General features: G+C 48.5%; 1 protein-coding gene across 1 annotated transcript in view; it reads left to right on the forward strand.

Annotated features, from left to right (window-relative positions):
* Positions 1-21,861, forward strand: part of bckdha (branched chain keto acid dehydrogenase E1 subunit alpha) — a 65,304-nt gene that overhangs the window by 2,370 nt on the left and 41,073 nt on the right. The window contains 5 exon segments of the mRNA XM_085973462.1: positions 8,255-8,431; positions 11,738-11,824; positions 12,399-12,507; positions 16,046-16,207; positions 21,398-21,604. Coding sequence (XP_085829588.1) covers positions 8,255-8,431; positions 11,738-11,824; positions 12,399-12,507; positions 16,046-16,207; positions 21,398-21,604 — 742 coding nt within the window.

Below are 21,861 nucleotides of genomic sequence, written 5' to 3' on the forward strand. Positions count from 1 at the left end.
TTGGCTATCTAACAGAAGGCAGAGAGTTGGGATAAATGGTTCATATTCAGACTGGCAATCAGTAACTAGTGGTGTTCCGCAGGGGTCACTGCTGGGTCCCCAACTCTTTACAATCTATATTAACGATTTGGAGGAGGGGACCGAGTGCAACATATCAAAGTTTGCAGATGATACTAAGATGGGAGGGAAAGTAGTGAGTGAGGAGGACATAAAAAACCTGCAAGGGGACATAGACAGGCTAAGTAAGTGGGCAGAGATTTGGCAGATGGAATACAATACTGGAAAGTGTGAGGTTATGCACTTTGGCAGGAAAAATCGTAGAGCAAGTTATTATCTTAATGGCAAGAAACTGGAAAGTACTGAAGTACAAAGGGATCTGGGGGTCCTGGTGCACGAAACTCAAAAGGTTAGTATGCAGGTGCAGCAAGTGATTAAGAAGGCCAATGGAATGTTGGCTTTCATTGCTGGGGGATAGAATATAAAAATAGGGAGGTATTGCTTCAGTTGTACAAGGTATTGGTGAGACCGCACCTGGAATACTGCGTACAGTTTTGGTGTCCATACTTAAGAAAGGACATACTTGCTCTCGAGTCAATACAAAGAAGGTTCACTCGGTTAATCCCAGGGATGAGGGGATGGACATATGAGGAGAGGTTGAGTAGATTGGGACTCATTGGAGTTCAGAAGAATGAGAGGCGATCTTATTGAAACATATAAGATTGTGAAGGGGTTGGATCGGGTGGATGCGGGGAGGATGTTCCCGATGATGGGTGAAACTAGAACTAGGGGGCATAGTCTTAGAATAAGGGGCTGCTCTTTCAAAACTGAGATGAGGAGGAACTACTTCACTCAGAGGGTGGTAGGTCCATGGAATATGCTGCCCCAAAAAGCTATAGAAGCTACATCATTACATACATTTAAAACAGAAATAGACAGTTTCCTAGAAGTGAAGGGAATTAAGGGTTACGGGGAGCGGGCAGGAATTTGGACATGAGTCTAGGTTCGGATCGGTCATGGCCCTGTGGGTAGCGGAGCGGGCCCAGGGGCCGTGTAGCCTGATCCTGCTCCTATTTCGTGTGTCTAATTCTGTTAGATTCAGGAGATGGTTCTGTGATAGTGGATTGGCGGGTAGGATCAGATCAGCCATGATCTTATTGAATGGCGGAGCAGGCTCGAGGGGCCGATTGGCCTACTCCTGCTCCTATTTCTTATGTTCTCAGGGGGATGCAAAAGATCCCAAGGCACTATTCAAAGAAGAGAGGGGAGTTGTCCTCCCCAATATTTATCTCAATTAATACCACTAAAACATTATCTGGTCATTTACCTCATTGCTGTTTGTGGGAACTTGCTGTGTGCAAATTGGCCCACAAAACAACAGTGACTACCCTTCAAAAAGCACTTCAAACATTACCATGTTGCTTCATTGGTTGCAAAGCACTTTGGTACGTCCTGAGGATGTGAAAGGCACTATATACATTTTTTTCTTCTCTTTCTTGATTGCTTCACTTATTCATTCTCACTGTTTTGCACATCAGGGAAGTGTTAGTAGTGACTTTAAGATGAGGTAAATCATACAAACCCATTTAACACTTGGAGCTGTGGTTATCTGTCCCAGTTAGTTATGCAGATGGCCAGATAGATTGCAGCAGTATTTTATTGTTTTGTAAATTATTTATGACTTTGGAGTGAATTTAACTCGCTGGTTTATTTGTTGCGTCTGACTCGTTAAAAAAAAACACACAATTCCTCATGTTTAATTGAGTACTCTTTGAGACCAGTTCATCTCTGTAGAAAGAAAGAACTTGCATTTATATAGCACCCATCACAACCTCAGGACGTCTCAAAGTGCTTTACAAGCAATGAGATACTTTTGAAGTGTTGTAATGTAGAAAACGTGGCAGCCAACTTGCGCACAGCAAGCTCCCGCAAACGGCGATGAGATACTGACCAGATAATCTGTTTTTCTTGATTGTTGGTTGAGGGATAAATATTGACCAGGACACCGGGGAGAACGCCTCTGCTCTTCTTTGAAATAGTAGCCGTGGGATCTTTTATGTCCACTTGAGAGGGCCTCAGTTTAACGTCTCTGACAGTGCAGTGGAAGCTCCCTCAGTACCGCAATGCATTGTCAGCCTGGATTATGTGTTCAAGCCTTTTGGATTGGGAGTTTGAAACCACAATTGATTGACTGGGAGGTGGGAGTGCTACCAACTGAGCCAAGCTGACATTCAGGAAAGGGACCGGAGGATGCCGAACTAGGTTTAACCTTGAGCAAGGACAGAGCAGTTGGTGAGATCTCTCATTACCTGGTACAAGTTCACCTCTGATCAGTTTGCATGGAGATTGAATTCCTATTCATTGAATGTAAGTTAGTCTGTTGTTGCTGAGTCGTGTACAGAGGCCGTGTGACCAGCTCTGCTGTAAAGTGCAAGCCATTGCTGGCTTTATGTGCAGTGGATGCATCGTTTTCCCCACTTGTATTCTCTCCTCTGCAGAAGGCTGGATATGATTCCATATGAAAGAAAGACTTGCATTTCTATAGCGCCTTTCACGACCTCAGGACATCCCAAAGCGCTTTACAGCCAATGAAGTACTTTTTTGAAGTGTAGTCACTGTTGTAATGTAGGAAACGCGGCAGCCAATTTGTGCACAGCAAGCTCCCACAAACAGCAACGTGATCATTGACCAGATAATCTGTTTTAGTGATGTTGATTGAGGGATAAATATTGGCCAGGACACTGGGGAGAACTCCCCTGCTCTTCTTCGAAATAGTGCCGTGGGATCTTTTACACCCTCTTTGCTTAGGCAGTCCCTCGGAACCGAGGATGACTTGTTCCACACTAAAAATGAGTTCTCGGGTGACTGATGAGTCCAATGCGGGACCTACAGTCTCTGTCACAGGTGGGGCAGACTGTGGGTGAAGGGGCGGGTGGGTGGGGTGCTTGGGTTGATGTGCGCTCCTTGCGCTGCCTGCGCTTGGCTTCCGCTTGCTCCCGGCGAAGAGACTCGAGGTGTTCGGCGCCTTCCCGGATGCTTCTCCTCCACTTTGTGCGGTCTTGGGCCAGGGATTCCCAGGTGTCGGTGGGGATGTTGCACATTTTCAAGGAGGCCTTGAGGGTGTCCTTGAAGCGTTTCCTCTGCCCACCTGGGGCTCTCTTGCCGTGCCGGAGCTCCGAGTAGAGCGCTTGTTTTGGGAGTCTCGTGTCGGGCATGTGAACAATGTGACCCGCCCATCAGAGCTGATCGAGTGTGGTCAAAGCTTCGATGCTGGGGATGTTGGCCTGAGCAAGAACACCCGAGAGGACAGACAGCGCCTCGCTTTAATGTCTCATCTGAAAGACGGCACCTCCGACAGCCCAGCACTCCCTCAGCACTGCACTGGAGTGTCAGCCTAGGTTTCTTTTGTGCTCGAGTGCCTGGAGTGGAGCTTCAACCCACAACCTTCCGACATGTGTGACAGGCCTCTATAACTCCGACGTGGGCACCCTTTGTTTACGGGCAATTAGGGATGGGCAATAAATGCTGGCCTTGCCAGCTATGCCCACATCCCATGAGCGGATTCAAAAAAAGACGAGTCGAGACACAGTCAGTAGGCTATTTGACCATGGGAAGCATCGCAGTCTAGTTGGACCCTGTCCTTGCCTGATCCCCCAGCACACGCGTCATGGCTTCTTTCCTCTCCTAACTTGGCATGATTGAAGCATATTAACTGCTGGAGCAGTTTTTTTTTAGAAACCACACACACAGGTTTGTCTGGTGCCAAAGTGTGTCACAATCCTGCCTGTCGACTCCATGTGCTTCATTTGAATTGAAGGGGGGGGGCTTGATAGAGTCTGACTGAAATCTGACCCACCACCCCCGTGCCCACTGACCTATGTTGGCTCCCGGTCCGGTTAACACCTCAATTTTAAAATTCTCATCCTTGTTTTCAAATCGCTCCATGACCTCGCTCCTCCCTATCTCATGTAACCTCCTCCAGCCCTACAACCCTGCAAGATCTCTCTGCGCTTCTCTAATTCTGGCCTCTTGCGCATCCCTGATTTTAATCGCTCCACCATTGGCGGCCGTGCCTACAGCTGCCTGGGCCCCAAGCTCTGGAATTCCCTCCCTAAACCTCTCCGCCTCTCTCCTCCTTTAAGACGCTCCTTTAAAACCAACCTCTTTGACCAAGCTTTTGGCCACCTGCCCTAATGTCTCCTTATGTGGCTCGGTGTCAAATTTTGTCTGATACCTCTCCTGTGAAAGGCCTGGGATAGTTTACTGCGTTAAAGGCGCTACATAAATGCAAGTTGTTGTTGTTGAAGCAGGCGGCTCAGCGGGAGTCCCAAGCCTCCTCCATTGCTGTTCTGTGCCGGCTTAAAGAGTCTGATATTAGCCCAGGCATACTACTTACTGGTGATCTGAAGTAACCCAGGGCTTCCCTAAAACATGTCAGGCCGGCTTCGAACTGAGATTTGAAATCTCCTCTCTCCCGCCTTCCGTCTCCCCACCCTCCCTTCCCCAGGGAATCTCGTCTAAAAGGTTAGGGTCTGAGAGCCGAAAAGAGGGAGAGAGAAAACGTGTGGTAAATCCAGTAGCCATTAGCCCTCGCCTTCCTCAATGGCCTTTAGCCAGCTTGGCTCGGTCTGTAGCACCCTTACCTTTTGAGTCAGGAGATCCTGGGTTCAAGCCCCACTCCACAACTTGAGCTTGTAATCTCGGCTGGCAGCCAGGACACCGAGGGGGCACTCACCTGCTCCTCCAGGGGTGCCGTCTTTTACAAACATATGAACAATGACGGACGGGTAAAGCCCCTCTGGTCCATCCAACCTGTCCCCCACAATTGCAACACCTTGCGTATCACAGTATATACATTCTCCACCCCACCCGAAACCATGTGAGCTCCTGGGAGATGCAAAAAAAACAGATTTTAAAAAAAACCCTGGGGGAGAAAGTCTGGGCAATTCCTCTCCGACCCCAGACTCGTCCGGGAGGTCACTCTGGTCCTGAATTCCCTGCAGTGCCTACCTTCTGTAAGAGGTGATCTCTGCCCCAGCCAGCCCTCACCTTGAAGGAATTCAGCGAATCAGCACCCACCGCACAAGACTGTCCCAGAGGTCCACTATTCTCCGTCTCTGAACAGACAGACGAGGCCTCAGCTTACCGTCTCGTGTGAAAGATGGCACCCCCTCGATACATTTAACCATTTTAATCAAACTGCTACAGTTTACGCACTGTGACCTTCCCCCCCCCCCCACCGAGCAGTGAGCTTCCTCGAATTGTTGGTGGACGTGCTTCTGTTCAATCTTCCGAGACCATTCGTGGCTGTTTATTGTCCTCTTATTTTCCTCTTTACTGGCTCCTGCTGGCGGGCAGTGCCAAGGGGCAACAGCAGTTCTCTGGTACCGCACCCAGGCGACTGTATGAGAAAGAAAGACTTGCATTTCTATAGCGCCTTTCACGACCTCGGGACATCCCAAAGCACTTTCCAGATAATGGGACCTCATTGAAACTTATAAAATTCTGACCGGACTGGACAGACTAGATGCAGGAAGGATGTTCCCAATGGTTGGGGAGTCCAGAACCAGGAGTCACAGTCTAAGGATAAGGGGTAAGCCATTTAGGACAGAGATGAGGAGGAATTTCTTCACCCAGAGAGTGGTGAACCTGTGGAATTCTCTACCACAGAAGGCAGTAGAGGCCAATTCATTAAATATATTCAAGAAGGAGTTGGATATATTTCTTAATGCTAAAGGGATCAAGGGATATGGGGAGAAAGCAGGGACAGGGTACTGAGTTTGGATGATCAGCCATGATCTCATTAAATGGCGGAGCAGGCTCGAAGGGCCGAATGGCCTGCTCCTGCTCCTATCGTCTATGTTTCTATGATACTTTCTGAAGTGTAGTCACTGTTGTAATGTAGGAAACGCGGCAGCCAATTTGCACACCGCAAGCTCCCAGAAACAGTACTATGATAATGGCCAGATAATTTGGTTTTTAGTGGTGTTGATTGAGGGATAAACATTGGCCAAGTCGCCAGAGATGGCTCCCCTGCTCTTATTCTAAATAGTGCCGCGGGAGACCTTAAACCGAGGACCCTGCTGCCCCCTCAGGTGGATGTAAAAGATCCGACGGCACTATTCGAAAAAGAGCAGGGGAGTTCTCCTCGCTGAGCCAATATTTATCCCTCAACCGATATCATTAAAAAAAAAACACACAGATTATCTGGTCATTATCTCATTGCTGTTTGTGGGAGCTTGCTGTGCGCAAATTGGCTGCTGCGTTTCCCAGCGACTACACTTCAAAAAAAGTACTTCATTGGCTGTAAAGCGCTCTGGGACGTCCTGAGCCACTATATAAATGCTGGCTCTGTGAAAGAGCTCTCCTATTAGTTCCACGCCCCATTCGTTCCCCATAGCCCTGCTAGTTTTTCCTTTGCAAGTACTTATCCAATTCCCTTTTGAAAGTTCCTATTGAATCTGCTTCCACCGCCCTTTCAGGCAGCACGTTCCAGATCACAACAACTCTGTGCAGTTCAGAGACGATTCACACAGTTAATTCCTGAGATGAGGGGGTTGACTTATGAAGAAAGGATTCACCAGACTGATACCTGGGATGGCGGGAATGATGTATGAGGAGAGATTGGGTCGATTAGGCTTATACTCGCTGGAGTTTAGAAGAATGAGAGGGGATCTCATTGAAACTTATAAAATTCTAACAGGACTGGGCAGACTAGATGCAGGAAGGATGTTCCCGATGGCGGGGGAGTCCAGAACCATGGGTCACAGTCTAAGGATAAGGGGTAAGCCATTTAGGACTGAGATGAGGAGGAATTTCTTCACCCAGAGAGTGGTGAACCTGTGGAATTCTCTGCCACAGAAGGCAGTGGAGGCCAATTCATTAAATATATCTAACTCCTTCTTGAATATATTTCTTAAGGCTAAAGGGATCAAGGGATATGGGGAGAAGGCAGGGACCGGGTACTGAGTTTGGATGATCAGCCATGATCTCATTGAATGGCGGAGTGGGCTCGAGGGGCCGAATGGCCTACTCCTGCTCCTATCGTCTATGTTTCTATGAGCAGGTTGGGCCTATACTCATTGGAATTTAGAAGAATGAGAGATGACCTTATTGAAACATATAAGATACTGAGGGGGCTCGACAAGGTAGATGCGGAGAGGATGTTTCCCCTCGTGGGGAATTCTAGAACTCGGGGGCATAGTTTCAGAATAAAGGGTCGTCCTTTTAGAACTGAGATGAGGAGGAATTTCTTCTCTCAGAGGGTCGTAAATCTGTGGAATTCTCTGCCCTAGAGAGCTGTGGAGGCTGGGTCATTAAATACATTTAAGGTGGAGATAGACAGATTTTTGCAAGATAAGGGAGTGAAGGGTTATGGGGAGCGGGCGGGGAAGTGGCTTTGAGCCCGAGATCAGCCATGATCTTATTGAATGGCGGAGCAGGCTCGAGGGGCCAAGTGGCCTATTCCTGCTCCTATTTCTTATGTTCTTATGTAAAATGAATTCTCCTTCGCTCCCCTCAGATTTTGCCAATGATCTTAAATCTGTGTCCTCTGGTTACCGACCCTCCTGCCAGTGGAAACAGTTTTGCCTTATTTACTCTGTCATAACCCCTCATAATTTCGAACACCTCTATTAAATCTCTCCTTAACCTCTGCTCTAAGCTTCTCTAGTCTTAACATAACTGAAGACCCTCATAGAAACATAGAAGATAGGAGCAGGAGGAGGCCATTCGGCCCCTCAAGCCTGCTCCGCCATTCAATGAGATCATGGCTGATCATCCAAACTCAGTACCCTGTCCCTGCCTTCTCCCCATATCCCTTGATCCCTTTAGCCTTAAGAAATATATCTAACTCCTTCTTGAATATATTTAATGAATTGGCCTCCACCGCCTTGTGTGGTAGAGAATTCCACAGGTTCACCACTCTCTGGGTGAAGAAATTCCTCCTCATCTCTGTCCTAAATGGCCTACCCCTTATCCTTAGACTGTGACCCCTGGTTCTGGACTCCCCGCCATCGGGAACATCCTTCCTGCATCTAGTCTGTCTAGTCCTGTTAGAATTTTATAAGTTTCAATGAGATCCCCTCTCATCCCTGGTACCATTCTGTGTGTGGGGTTGCCGTGCTCCTGTAGACATGCTGTAATATTCCCACTTTGTCAGATAATCCCGGTGAATGTAATGCACGTTTTGTATGGAAACGTATTTTGTTTTTTTGTTGCTGCGCCTCTGATGGTCTTCTCCCCTCTCTGTCTCCAGCATGCAGTGCGCCAGCAGCAGTTCACGTCCCTGGACGAGAAGCCCCAGTTCCCGGGGGCCTCGGCAGAGTTTGTGGACCGGCTGGAGTTTATTCAGCCCAACGTCATCTCTGGCATCCCCATCTATCGGGTGATGGACCGACAAGGACAGATCATGAACCCCGACGAAGACCCCAAGGTACGCGCTAGCGGTTGCAGTGTGCGCTGTCCCGCATCAAAGCTGTAATGGCTTCTGCTTGGTGCACCGTGTACCTAAGGAAGGACATACTTGCCTTAGAGGCGGTGCAACGAAGGTTCACTACAGGAAACTCTCTTTTTACCGGCACCTAAATAACCGGAAAGCTCTCTTAACCGGCAAAATTCAGGAGTAGGTTCAGGTAAGTTTTACTTCATATTAGTGGCCGTGTAACCGGGGTTCCTGCACCTGCTGCCATGCAACAGGGACGCCTGGATCTGTGTCCGTGTAACCGGGGTTCCTGCACCTGCTGCCATGCAACAGGGATGCCTGGATCTGTGGCCGTGTAACCGGGGTTCCTGCACCTGTTGCCATGCAACGGGGACGCCTGGATCTGTGGCCGTGTAACCGGGGTTCCTGGATCTGTGGCCGTGTAACCGGGGTTCCTGGATCTGTGGCCGTGTAACCGGGGTTCCTGCACCTGTTGCCATGCAACAGGGACGCCTGGATCTGTGGCCATGTACGGGGCTCTCGTACTTTAGTAAGTATACCTCTCTGTAATCCGGAATTTTTGATCAACCGGCACTACGCCGGATAAAAAGGAGTTTCCTGTACATTGATTCCTGGGATGAGAGAGTTGTCCTGTGAGGAGAGATTGGGCCGATACTCTCTGGAGTTTAGAAGAATGAGAGGTGGTCGCATTGAAAAATGTAAGATTCTGAAGGGGGATTGACAGGGTAGATGCTGAGAGGCTGTTTCCCCCTGGCTGGAGAGTCTAGAACCAGGGGGCATAGTCTCGGGATAAGGGGTCGGCCATTTAAGACTGAGATGAGGAGGAATTTCTTCACTCAGAAGGTGGTGAATCTTTGGAATTCTCTACCCCCAGAGGGCTGTGGATGCTGAATCGTTGAGTATATTCAAGCTAAGATTTTTGGATTCTAAGGGAATCAAGGGATATGGGGATCGGGTGGGAAAGTGGAATTGAGGTCGAAGATCCGCCATGATCTTATTGAATGGCGGAGCAGGCTCGAGGGGCCGTGTGGCCGACTCCAGGTGCTAATTCTTATTTTCTTAATTCAGGAGCACAGGCGAGAAGCACCCAACTTGATTGTCGTAACCTGAGCTGTTGGCTGATCTCAGCGGTAAGGATACGACAATTGGTTTCAGTCTTCCTGGGCTAAGGAGTGGGCGAGGTGGTTTGCGGGGGTGGGGGGTGATGCGCTATCAATTACTCATAAAAGACGGAGAGTTAGGAGAGTAACTAAAGGCTTTTATTAGCAAAGAACAGAGCATGCCTCTCGTGGTTGACTGGGTTCCAAGAAGGCAGGGGGCTGCAGAGCAATCACCTTTATACTTGGGCCTGTGGGTGGAGCCAGGGGCGGAGCCAGCAGAGACATGCTGAGGCATGCATAGGTACAACAGTGTGCAACAACAACAACAACGGTGAACAACAATAACAGTGGTTTACCACAGGGGGGCTCCTGATCTTGATCACCCAGCCACCCCCATGGCAAGAATGTGCACGTGCGAGGAGAAACGGGGGCTTGGCCTGCGCCGCAGAGCCCCCCCTGCCGCACGGTTCAATAGCGGGTTGGCGCGCACACTCTGAAGGCTCTCACGTGAAAAATGGACGCTTGGGTAAGGTACCAGGTGGCTGGCTGCATCTGGGGGTGATTGGGGTGGGGGTGGGGGGGCGGAAGGGTTAGGGAGGGAGCGATACACCGGACGAGAAACATAGAAGACAGGAGCAGGAGTAGGCCATTCGGCCCCTTGAGCCTGCTCCGCCATTTAATGAGATCATGGCTGATCATCCAAATTCAGTACCCTGTCCCTGCCTTCTCCCCATATCCCTTTAGCCTTAAGAAATATATCTAACTCCTTCTTGAATATATTTAATGAATTGGCCTCAACTGCCTTCTGTGGTAGAGAATTCCACAGGTTCACCACACTCTGGGTGAAGAAATTCCTCCTTATCTCTGTTCTAAATGGCTTACCCCTTATCCTTAGACTGTGACCCCTGGTTTTGGACTCCCCCGCCATCGGGAACATCCTTCCTGCATCTAGTCTGTCTAGTCCTGTTAGAATTGTATAAGTTTCAATGAGATCCCCTCTCATTCTTCTAAACTCTAGCGAGTATAAGCCTAATCGACCCAATCTCTCTTCATACGTCATTCCTGCCATCCCAGGTATCAGTCTGATGAATCTTCGCTGCACTCCCTCCATGGCAAGAACATCCTTCCTCAGATAAGGCGACCAAAACTGCACACAATACTCAAGGTGTGGTCTCACCAAGGCCCTGTACAACTGCAGCAAGACATCCTTGTCCGCTGACCGCAAACTTTGAAAAAATATCTCGGTGTGAGGTACTGTCGTAAGCTAGAGATCCCCGATCTCCCCCCAACCCAACTCCACCTCTTCCCCTGAAGAGAATTTCCAATCTCAACCGAACAGTTTGGGGAAGACGCCAAGTGGAAGCCTTGCCTAAGAACATAAGAATTAGGAGCAGGAGTAGACCATACGGCCCCTCGAGCCTGCTCCGCCATTCAATAAGATCATGGCTGATCTTCGACCTCAACTCCACTTTCCCGCCTGATTCCCCGAGAGTCCACGAATCTATCAATCTCGGCCCTGAATATACTCAACGACTCAGCATCCACAGCCCTCTGGGGCAGAGAATTCCAAAGATTCTCAACCCTCTGAGTGAAGAAATTCCTCCTCATCTCGGTCTTAAATGGCCGACCCCTTATCCTGAGACTGTGAACCCCCCCCCCCCCCCGGCTCTAGACTCTCCAGGCAGGGGAATGCTGCAAACACTCAGCAGGCCAGGCAGCATCTGCGGAGAGAGGAACAAGAGTTAACGTTTCAGGTTGCTGACCTTCCGTCAGAACGAGCGATAAAACACGCTCTTTAAATGGGTGGTAAATCATGGAATGGTACAGCACAGAAGGGGGTCATTCGGCCCATCATGCTTGTGATGATGATCCCACTTCCCTGCCCTTTCCCCATCGCCCTGCCAAATAAGGATGTGTTTTTTTTTTAAATAACCATTGGTACTAACACAGTGAGTCTTGAAATCATTTTTGTCCCTAAGACCTCATCTAGTTGTGTCCATTGCCGGTGTATCAGACCCCCTCCCCCCATCCCTCTCGAGGGGGTGGGGGTGAACTCACAGCACAGTACTATCACAGCAGGGTTTAAATTGCTGTTCTTGCCGGAAGTGTTAACCTTTCCATTCGCTGGCCTGCTGTCCATTTGCCCTGTTCACAGATTCTTTTTTTTCCCTGTTCACGCTCTCTGCTCTTCCTGCAGTTGCCCAAGGACATGGTACTGAAGTTCTATCAGAAGATGACGCTCCTGAACACCATGGATCGCATTTTGTACGAGTCCCAGCGACAGGTAAACGAGAGCGGGTGCGGCGGCGAGAGGAGCGGGATATTTACTCCGCCCGTTTTGTCACCGGGGCACTAATTAATTAATTTTTTACCTTGAGCACAAAAGTCTAAGCTGACCCTCCAGCGAGGGGGCGCCGCAATGTCAGAGGGGCCGTTTTTTGATTGAGACGTTAAACCGAGGCCTCGTCTGCCCTCTCAGGCAGACGTAGAAGATCCTACGGTCACTATTAAAAGAAGAGCACGGGAGCTCTCCCCGGTGTCCTGGTCAATATTTATCACTCAACCAACACCTAAAAACATGATCTGGTCATTTATCTCATTGCTGTTTCTGGGAGCTTGCTGTGCGCAAATTGGCTGGCGCGTTTCCTACATTACAACAATGACTGCACTTCGAAAAAGTACTTCATTGGCTGTAAAGCGCTTTGGGGCGTCCTGAGGTTCGTGAAAGGTGCTGTACAATTGCAAGTCTCTTTTTTTTGGCCAGAAAGTGTGATTTGCCTTGATAAGACCTGCTCTGCTAGTGTTGACGTGCTGTTCATAGACCAGTGCCACATTTAGACACCATGCCTGTATTACAGGGTCGCATATCCTTTTACATGACCAACTACGGCGAAGAGGGCACGCACATCGGCAGTGCTGCTGCGCTGGAGCCCAGTGACCTGGTTTTCGGCCAGTACAGGGAAGCGGGTAAGTGAAAGGTGGTACAGGAAACTCTCGTTTAAACGGCACCTAAATATCCGGAATTCTCTATTAACCGGCAAAATTCTCACTCCGAAAACAACACCTCAATAACCGGCAATGTTGCCGAGTCCGAGTCTCCCGCGGTGGCCGGGTTAGTCAGTGGGGGTAGTTCTCCAAACTGCCACTACGCGGCTTCTTGGCGCTGTCGGAAGTCGGAACACCTCAATAACGGGAGTCTGACTCTCCCGCGCTGCTGGTAGTCTCTTCCGATCCGCCATTTTACAGGGGTACTGTGTGTCTCCCACACTGCTGGTAGTCATTGCATTGCATTACCCTCAACTGGCAGTACTGTACTTAATCAAGCATCTTCCACCATCCATTTAACACAACATTCTGTAGGTGAGCACCCAATTACTGTATACTGCACATTTCTTGATTTTTTTTTTTTTTTTTTTTTTAAATAGCCTCGGTAGAGAACCCTCTCCGTCATCCGGAATTTTTGATCAACCGGCAACACGCCGGTCCCGTCGGTACTGGATACCAAAGAGTTTCCTGTAATAATTTTATAGTCTGGGTAGCACAATCCGCAGGCAGCACAGATGTAAAGACAGGGCTGCGATGCCCTATCTCCTCACATAAGAACATAAGAATTAGGAGCAGGAGTAGGCAATACGGCCCCTCGAGCCATTCAATAAGGTCATGACAGATCTTCGACCTCAACTCCACTTTCCCGCCCGATCCCCATCATCCTTGATTCCCCTAGAGTCCAAAAATCTTTCGCTCTCAGCCTTGAATATACTCAAAGACTGAGCATCCACGGCCCTCTGGGGCAGAGAATTCCAAAGATTCACAACCCTCTGAGTGAAGAAATTCCTCCTCATCTCAGTCTGAAAAGGCCGACCCCTTATCCTGAGACTCTGCCCCCTAGTTCTAGACTCTCCAGCCAGGGGGAAACATCCTCTCAGCATCTATCCTGTCAATCCCCCTCAGAATCTTATATGTTTCACTGAGATCACCTCTCATTCTTCTAAACTCCAGAGAGTATAGGCTCAATCTCTCCTCATAGGACAACCCCCTCATCCCAGGGATCAATCTAGTGAACTTTTGTTTCACCGCCTCTAAGGCAAGTATGTCCTTCCTCAGATAAGGAGACCAGCGATTCCTTGCCCTCCATTGGGTCCACAGGCAGCAGTAACATTTAGGGAGTTTGTCGAGCAACTAAACCTTTTTATATAACAACAAAAAATGCTGGAAAAACTCAGCAGGCCAGGCAACATCCGTGGAGAGAGAAATAGAGTCAACGTTTCAGGTCGAAACCCCGAAGGGTTTCGACCTGAAACGTTGACTCTATTTCTCTCTCCACGGATGTTGCCTGGCCTGCTGAGTTTTTCCAGCATTTTCTGTTGTTATTTCGGATTTCCAGCATCCGCAGTATTTTGCTATCATAAACCTTTTTTATATACAGGAAACTTTCGATTTACCGGCACCTAAATAACCGGAAATCTCGGTTAACCGGCAAAATTCAGGAGTAGGTTCAGGTAACTTTTATTACTTGCCTTGCTCCATGTGTTGCTGTGCAAGGGTGTGGCTGCAGCTGTTGCTAAGCTACAGAGACGCTTGCAACTTGTGGCCATTGTTCTGAACCTGTTGCTAAGCAACAGGGTTTGTTGCTTTATATGGAGCTCTGAGCTCCGTATCTTTTACTATAGCGTTCGGTTATCCGGAATTTTTGATGAACCGGCACCACGTCGGTCCCGTCCGTGCCGGATAAAAAAACGTTTCCTGTAACTGGTTTGGCCTCAGCTGGAATATTTTGTCCCATTCTGGCCACCAGACTTTAGGAAGGATGTCAAGGCCTTGGAGAGGGTGCAGAGGAGATTTACTAGAATGGTATCCGGGATGAGGGACTTCAGTTATGTGGAGAGACTGGAGAAGCTGGAGTTTGAACGGAGAAGGTTAAGGGGAGATTTAATATAGGCATTCTAAATCATTAAGGGTTTTGATAGAGTAAATAAGGAGAAACTGTTTCCAGTGGCAGGAGGGTCGGTAACCAAAGGACACAGATTTAAAATAATTGGCAAAAGAACCAGAGGGGGAGACGAGAAAAACATTTTTTTTGCACAGCAAGTTGACTTGGAATGCGCTGCCTGAAATGGCGGTGGAAGCAGATTCAATAGTAATTTTCAAAAGGGAATTGAAGGCCCTGAGAATCATCAAAGACGCGAGCCACCCCAGCCACAACCTCTTCGCCCTGCTCCCGTCCGGTAAGAGATACCGAAGCATACGGTCTCGTACCAGCAGGTTTCGAAACAGCTTCTACCCCCAGGCCATAAGACTCATGAACGAATAATTTATTATTATTTATTACTGTTGTTTTATTTATTATTACTGTATTTCTATTAGTATTTTTATCATTGCTATGCCATATTTATTCCAATGTTGGGAGGACTCGTAAAAGTCAACATTTCATTGTGCAGTACACACGTTTGCTGCATATATGACAAATAAAATTGAATTGAATTGATAAATCCTGTGGGGAAAGAGCAGGGGGCGTGGAGCTAATTGGATTGCTCTTTCAAAGAGATGGCACAGGCACGATGGGCCGAATGGCCTCCTTCTGTGCTGTATGATCCTGTGATTAGCTTCCCCAGCAGACGTTTGGGGCAGCAGTATCAATCAGAGGGAGGCTTCCCAGGCAACGACGCAAGGGGTGAGCCAACGGAGCCAACGTCCCCCAGTGGCTCTGGGTGGCAGGGGTAGAGAGCAATGCTCCCTCTAAGCCACGTGGCCTCGCAGCGCTCCAGGGAATCTGCGCAGCCGGCTTTTCAATGTTAAAAACCGTGCATGGCCCACGCAGCCCCTTAAGGGCCAAGAAAAGTTACAAGGGAACGTTGGTAGAGAGCGGCCCTTGTCGGCTCTGTGGTTGGCAGGGGTAGAGAACCCCTTCCCCCACTGCTTCCTTGACATCCCTCATCTTCTGTTTTAAAATGGAAAACTATGGCGAGACTTGCTCCTCTCCACCCCCTCCTCCGTCCTCTGCGTGTATGAACCACTCATTGTTCACTGGCTACTTTTAGAGATTCATATGTCTGAATTGTCAGTTCAATTCAATTGACAGCGTTATCGCCTGTGAATTCGAATATTCAGACCCCTCTGCGGGACCAGAGCACATAATCTAGGCTGCCACTTCCGTGCAGTATTGGGCGAGTGCTGCACTGACCGAGCTTTTGTCCTTTGGATGGGACGTTTAACCAAGGCCCCTGTTTCGGTGGTTCAGGCGAGGGTAAAAGATCCCGTGGTATCATTCGAGGAAGTTCTCCCAGCGTCCTGGCCAACATTCCTCCCTCAGCTAACGCCACCCAAAACCATAGATTACCTCGTCATTCAGCTCGTTTGCGGGATCCTGCTGTGCGTGCCTCGGCTACCACGTAACAACAGTGCCCGCACTTCATTGGGGACGAGCGGCGCTCTTGGAGAGCCGATGAGAGGCACTGCTTAGCTTCCAGTTCTCTGTCTCTTACCTCGTTTTTTCCTTCCCTCGTAGGCGTCCTCATGTACCGAGGCTTCCCGCTGGAGCTCTTCATGGCACAGTGCTACGCCAGCGCCAATGATGTGGGCAAGGGGCGCCAGATGCCTGTTCACTACGGCAGCAAGGAACTCCATTTCGTTACAATCTCATCTCCCTTGGCGACACAAATACCCCAAGGTAAGGATTCGCTCTCTGAGCATGTTGCCTTCACACTCTCCTCCCCCTCTTTCACTCGCGCTCTCCTCCCCCTCTTTCACTCGCGCTCTCCTCGAAACATAGAAAAATAGGAGCAGGAGTGTTGTGGAGTATTTTAAACCAACACTCGACGCAAGGTTTTAGATCGATAGTCAAGTTGTCTTTATTGCACCGGTGGGGAGACAGTCAGCTCTGTCTTAGCCAGACTTTTCCAAATTGTTGCAGAAAACACTACATTTTTATACATTACAATAAGCATGGCCACCTCATGTTAAATTCAGTCCTGCCGCCTGATTGGATCTTGGCCTGCATGCACCTTCAAGGATTGGTTACGAATCTTAATAAAAACATGAATAAGCTGCCTCCTCAATCAATCACTCAAACTGCTGAATGCTAATTAAAAGATACCTTGGAATGTAACCTAGGTAATAAAGTTCTTACAGGCAGTTGAAATGCTGGACATCCTGTCTCCATTTAATTGTTTTATATCTCTCCAAAGGTCAGCTATCTTTGACCGCATCTTTATGGATGTGGTCTTTCATGGTAGTCCCTGTCTTCCTTACACTATTCAGTGAAACTGCCAGCGATGTCAGTTTAACTCTTTTTCCCACTGCAAGGAGTAGGCCATTTGGCCCTTCGAGCCTGCTCCACCATTCAATAAGATCATGGCTGATCCTCTTATCTCAATACCATATTCCCACTCTCACCCCATACCTCTTGATGCCTTTGTGTCTAGAAATCTTATCTATCTCCTTCTTAAATATATTCAGTGACTTGGCCTCCACAGCCTTCTGTAGTAGAGAATTCCACAGGTTCACCACCCTCTGAGTGAAGAAATTTCTCCTCATCTCTGTCCTAAATGTCCTACCCCATATCCTGAGACTGTGGCCCCGACCCCCCCAGCCAGGGGAAACATCTTCCCTGCATCCAGTCTGTCTAGTCCCATCAGAATTTTATATGTTTCAATGAGATCCCCTCTCATTCTTCTAAACTCTAGTGAATACAGGCCTAGTCGACCCAATCTCTCCCCATACGACAGTCCTGCCATCCCAGGAATCAGTCTGGTGAACCTTCGCTGCACTCCCTCTATGGCAAGTATATCCTTTTAGGTAAGGAGCCCCAAACTGCACACAGTACTCCAGGTGTGGTCTCACGAAGGCCCTGTATAACTGTAGTAAGACATCCTTGTTCCTGTACTCAAATCCTCTTGCAATGAAGGCCAACATACCATTTGCCTTCCTAACTGCTTGCTGCACCTGAAAGTTTGCTTTCAGTGACTGGTGTACAAGGACACCCAGGTCCCTTTGTACATCAACATTTCCCAATCTATCACCATTTAAATAATACTCTGGCTTTCTGTTTTTCCTACCGAAGTGGATAACTTCACATTTATCCACGTTATACTGCATCTGCCATGTATTTGCCCACTCACTCAACTTGTCTAAATCGCCTTGAAGTCTCTTTGCATCCTCGTCACAACTCACAATCCCACCTAGTTTCGTGTCGTCAGCCAACTTGGAAATGTTACATTTGGTTCCCTCATCCAAATCATTGTTATATAATGTGAATAGCTGGGGCCCAAGCAGTAATCACCGCCTGCCACCCTGAAAAAGACCCATTTATTCCTACTCTCTGTTTCCTGTCTGTTAACCAATTTTCAATCCATGCCAGTATATCACCCCCAATCCCATGTGCTTTAATTTTGCACACTAACCTCTTATGTGGGACTTTATCAAAGGCCTTCTGAAAATCCAAATACACCACATCCACTGGTTCTCCCTTATCTATTCTACCAGTTATGAAGGGGTAATTAATAGTCCTAGCCCCTTTAGGGCTACCCCGGATCAGGCATATTCCTCAGACGTTCACTTTCAACTAAAGTTTGAGGTAGCCGAATCCTAAAGATGCTTAATTGGATCTAAAGGTCCGGACTATCTCTCCCTAAAGGAAAGGAACAACCTGAAAATGTTACCGTCCTCCGGATAGCACTTTTAATAAGTTTAGCTAGACTGTAATGTTCCGGATATTATGAGGGTCTGGGAAACTCCTCCAGAATTCTGCAACTCCTCACCAAAGAGTACAGAGATTGAGTTTGCGAGTTTGATACAGAAGCCTTATGTGAGACAATTCTAAAAAATATATAGATTTATTAAAGAACCGACGAGTTGGTGAGTCAATCGCAACATTAACAGTTCCAAAAAGAGAGAGCTTACAATCTTATTATCAGAGAACCTTACTCTCAAATCTTAACTTCGCTACAGTTTTACAGTTCTTAAAGTTCTATTCAGGATATCCACCAAAATCAAATACCTTTGATCCCCGAGGTACAAAGAGTTGGAGACTTACAGAGCCGCCTCTGAAGCCGAGAATCGCTTTGCCCCTTTAAAGCGAGTCTACTATCCCATTTGAGAGTTCAACATTTATACCCTTTTCCAGTGGTATTTCCTTTAAGGTTTTCTACTGATGTAAGCTAATTATCTCCAGTCATTTTTCTGCTGACCCCTGCAATTCTTAGTCACCTCAGCTGGTAGCATTACAGAATTATGTCTCCTCTCTAGGTGTTCTAAGTTTACCATAAAAAATGGTGTAACGGCAGGTGTTTTTTATTTGATGTCATTTTTACAAAGGCAGATGTTTCTTACTTTTATGTGCTTCTTTACGAAGTGTAAATTAGAACACCTTGGCCAGGGTGAACCATTGTTTCATTCTGAAAGGTTCAGCCTGCCGCTGCCTTTAACCTTCTGTTTCAATAAGGTTATTGAGTCAGTGTCAACAACTATCTTATCTCTATAGCCAGAATGCTTTCACAGCTTTTTTTATAGTTCGGTTTCTAAATTTCCAAGCCCAGTTTGTCATGTTTTAATAAGACCAGAATGCTTTCAAAGAATGGTGTATTTTTCTGAATAGGTTATATGGCTTATTTCTTCACAGTTACATCCTCAAAAAACTCCAGTAGGTTTGTCAAACACGATTTGCCTTTCATAAATCCATGTCGACTTTGTCTAATCCCGTTGATATTTTCTAAGTGTCCTGTTATCACATCCTTTATAATAGACTCTAGCATTTTCCCTACTACTGATGTAAGGCTAACCGGTCTATAGTTCCCTGTTTTCTCTCCCTCCTTTTTTAAATAATGAGGGTACATTTGCCACCCTCCAGTCTGCAGGAACTGTTACATAATCTAATAAAAATTTGGAAGATGACAACCAATGCATCCACTATTTCCATGGCTACCTCTTTTAGTACTCTGGGATGCAGATTATCAGGCCCTGGGGATTTATCAGCTTTCAGTCCCATTAATTTCTCCAGCGCTATTTTTTTACTGATATTAATTTCCTTTAATTCCTCCTTCTCACTAGACCCTTGGTTCCCTAGCAATTCTGGGAAGTTATTTGTGTCCTCTTCCGTGAAGACAGAACCAAAGTATTTGTTTAATTGCTCTGCCATTTCCTTGTTCCCCATTATAAATTCTCCCGTTTCTGACTGCAAGGGACCTACATTTGTCTTCACTAATCTTTTTCTTTTTACATACTTGTAGAAGCGTTTACAGTCTGCTTTTATGTCCCTTGCAAGTTTACTCTCATACTCTCTTTTTCCCCTCTCAATCAATCTCTTGGTCCTTTTTTGCTGAATTCTAAACTGCTCCCAATCATCAGGCTTGCTACTTTTTCTGGCAACTTTATATGACTCCTCTTTGGATCTAATACTATCCTTAATTTCTTTTGTTAGCCATGGTTGGGCAGCTTTTCCTTCCCCACTTTCATTCTCCTCCCCCCTGCTTTCACTCGCTCCCCTCCTTCCCCCCCCCCCGCTTTCACTCGCTCCCCTCCTCCCCCCCCCGCTTTCACTCGCTCCCCTCCTCCCCCCCGCTTTCACTCGCTCCCCTCCTTCCCCCCCTTCACTCGCTCCCCTCCTCCCCCCCTTCACTCGCTCCCCCTCCTCCCCCCCGCTTTCACTCGCTCCCCTACTCCCCCCACCCCCCCCCCCCTTTCTCACAAAAGCACGGCAGGTTGTGAAACCGATCCAATGCTGTCAGTTTCCCCCCTCGGTTCTCCCTACGCTTTTTATTTACACAGATGTTTCACTGGGGTTTGCCCACTAGATGTCAGTAGAGCTCTTGAGTTACAAGATGGAAGCTACTAAATGGGCTGCAGAACTCAAGTGTTGATAAAATTGGCTGCATGGCCCCCCCCCCCCCCCCCCCCCCGGGGGTACAGCGACCCCTCCCCTCCCCCCGGGGGCAGAGCGTGCCCCCTCCCCTCCCCCCCCCGGGGGTAGAGCGCGCCCCCTCCCCTCCCCCCCGGGGGTAGAGCGCCCCCTTCCCCTTCCCCCCCCCCCCCCGCCCCCCGGGTGTAGAGCAACCCCTCCCCTCCCCCCCAGGGGTAGAGCGCACCCCCTCCCCTCCCCCCAGGGGTAGAGCGCACCCCCTCCCTCCCCGGGGGTAGAGTGCCCCCTCCCCTCCCCCCGGGGGTAGAGCACGCCCCCTCCCCCCGGGAGTAGAGCGTGCCCCCTCCCCCTCCCCTCCTCCCGGGGGTAGAGCGCCCCCTCCCTCCCCGGGTAGGATTTACCCTCCGTCTCCCCCACATTCTCGCACTCTATATCTTGTGTTGGTGTGGGTGGTGCGCTGCCTTTCATCTTTCGGATGAGACATTAAACCGGGGCCCCCGTCTGCGCTCTCGGGGATGTAAAAGAATCCATGGCACTATTTCGAAGAGCAGGGGAGTTCTCCCCAGTGTCGTGACCAATATTTATCCCACAATGAACATCGCTAAAAAAAAAAAAACATGAACAGCTCATTATCACGTTGCTGTTTGTGGGAGCTTGCTGTGCACAAATTGGCTGCCGCGTTTCCTACATTACAACAGTGACTACACTCCAAAAAAGTACTTCATTGGCTGTAAAATGTCAGGTGGTCGTGAAAGGCGCTATAGAAATGCAAGTCTGTCTTTCTTTGGAATATTATTTTCTCTCCATTCTGCAGTCGGATTTGCCTGCTCCATCTCTCCTTCCTGCCCCGTCTGTCTGCTCCTAGGGCCGTAGCAGTGTTGTTCTGGCACTGGGGGGGAGCCACAGAAAGCCAGCCCGAGGGGCTGATTGATCCTCCCTCCACGTGACAGCACAGTCTGTCCCTCGCTGTTTTGAATTCTCTGACACTCTGCTTTCTGCTTCTAGCTGTTGGTGCTGCCTACGCCTACAAAATTAGCCAGGAGGATCGTGCGGTCATCTGCTACTTCGGAGAAGGCGCTGCGAGTGAAGGGGACGCTCACGCCGGCTTTAATTTTTCAGCCACTCTGGAGTGTCCCATCATATTCTTCTGCAGGAATAATGGCTACGCCATCTCGACACCAACTCACGAGCAGTACAGAGGAGATGGCATCGGTAGGTATTGAGAGTGCCGTGCAGAGGAGATGGTATCAGTAGGCAATGTTCCCTGTCATTTTTTTTTGGGTCCTGCGCGGACGCTTTAAGGGGCTGCACGGGCCATAGAAGATAGGAGCAGGAGTAGGCCATTCGGCCCCTCGAGTCCGCTCCGCCATTTAATGAGATCATGGCTGATCATCCAAACTCAGTACCCTGTCCCTGCTCTCTCCCCATATCCCTTGATCCCTTTAGCCTTAAGAAATATATCCAACTCC

The sequence above is a fragment of the Somniosus microcephalus genome, chromosome 34, assembly GCF_052327205.1.
Source record: "Somniosus microcephalus isolate GS21.2 chromosome 34, FLI_Smic_1.0, whole genome shotgun sequence".
NCBI lineage: Eukaryota > Metazoa > Chordata > Chondrichthyes > Squaliformes > Somniosidae > Somniosus > Somniosus microcephalus.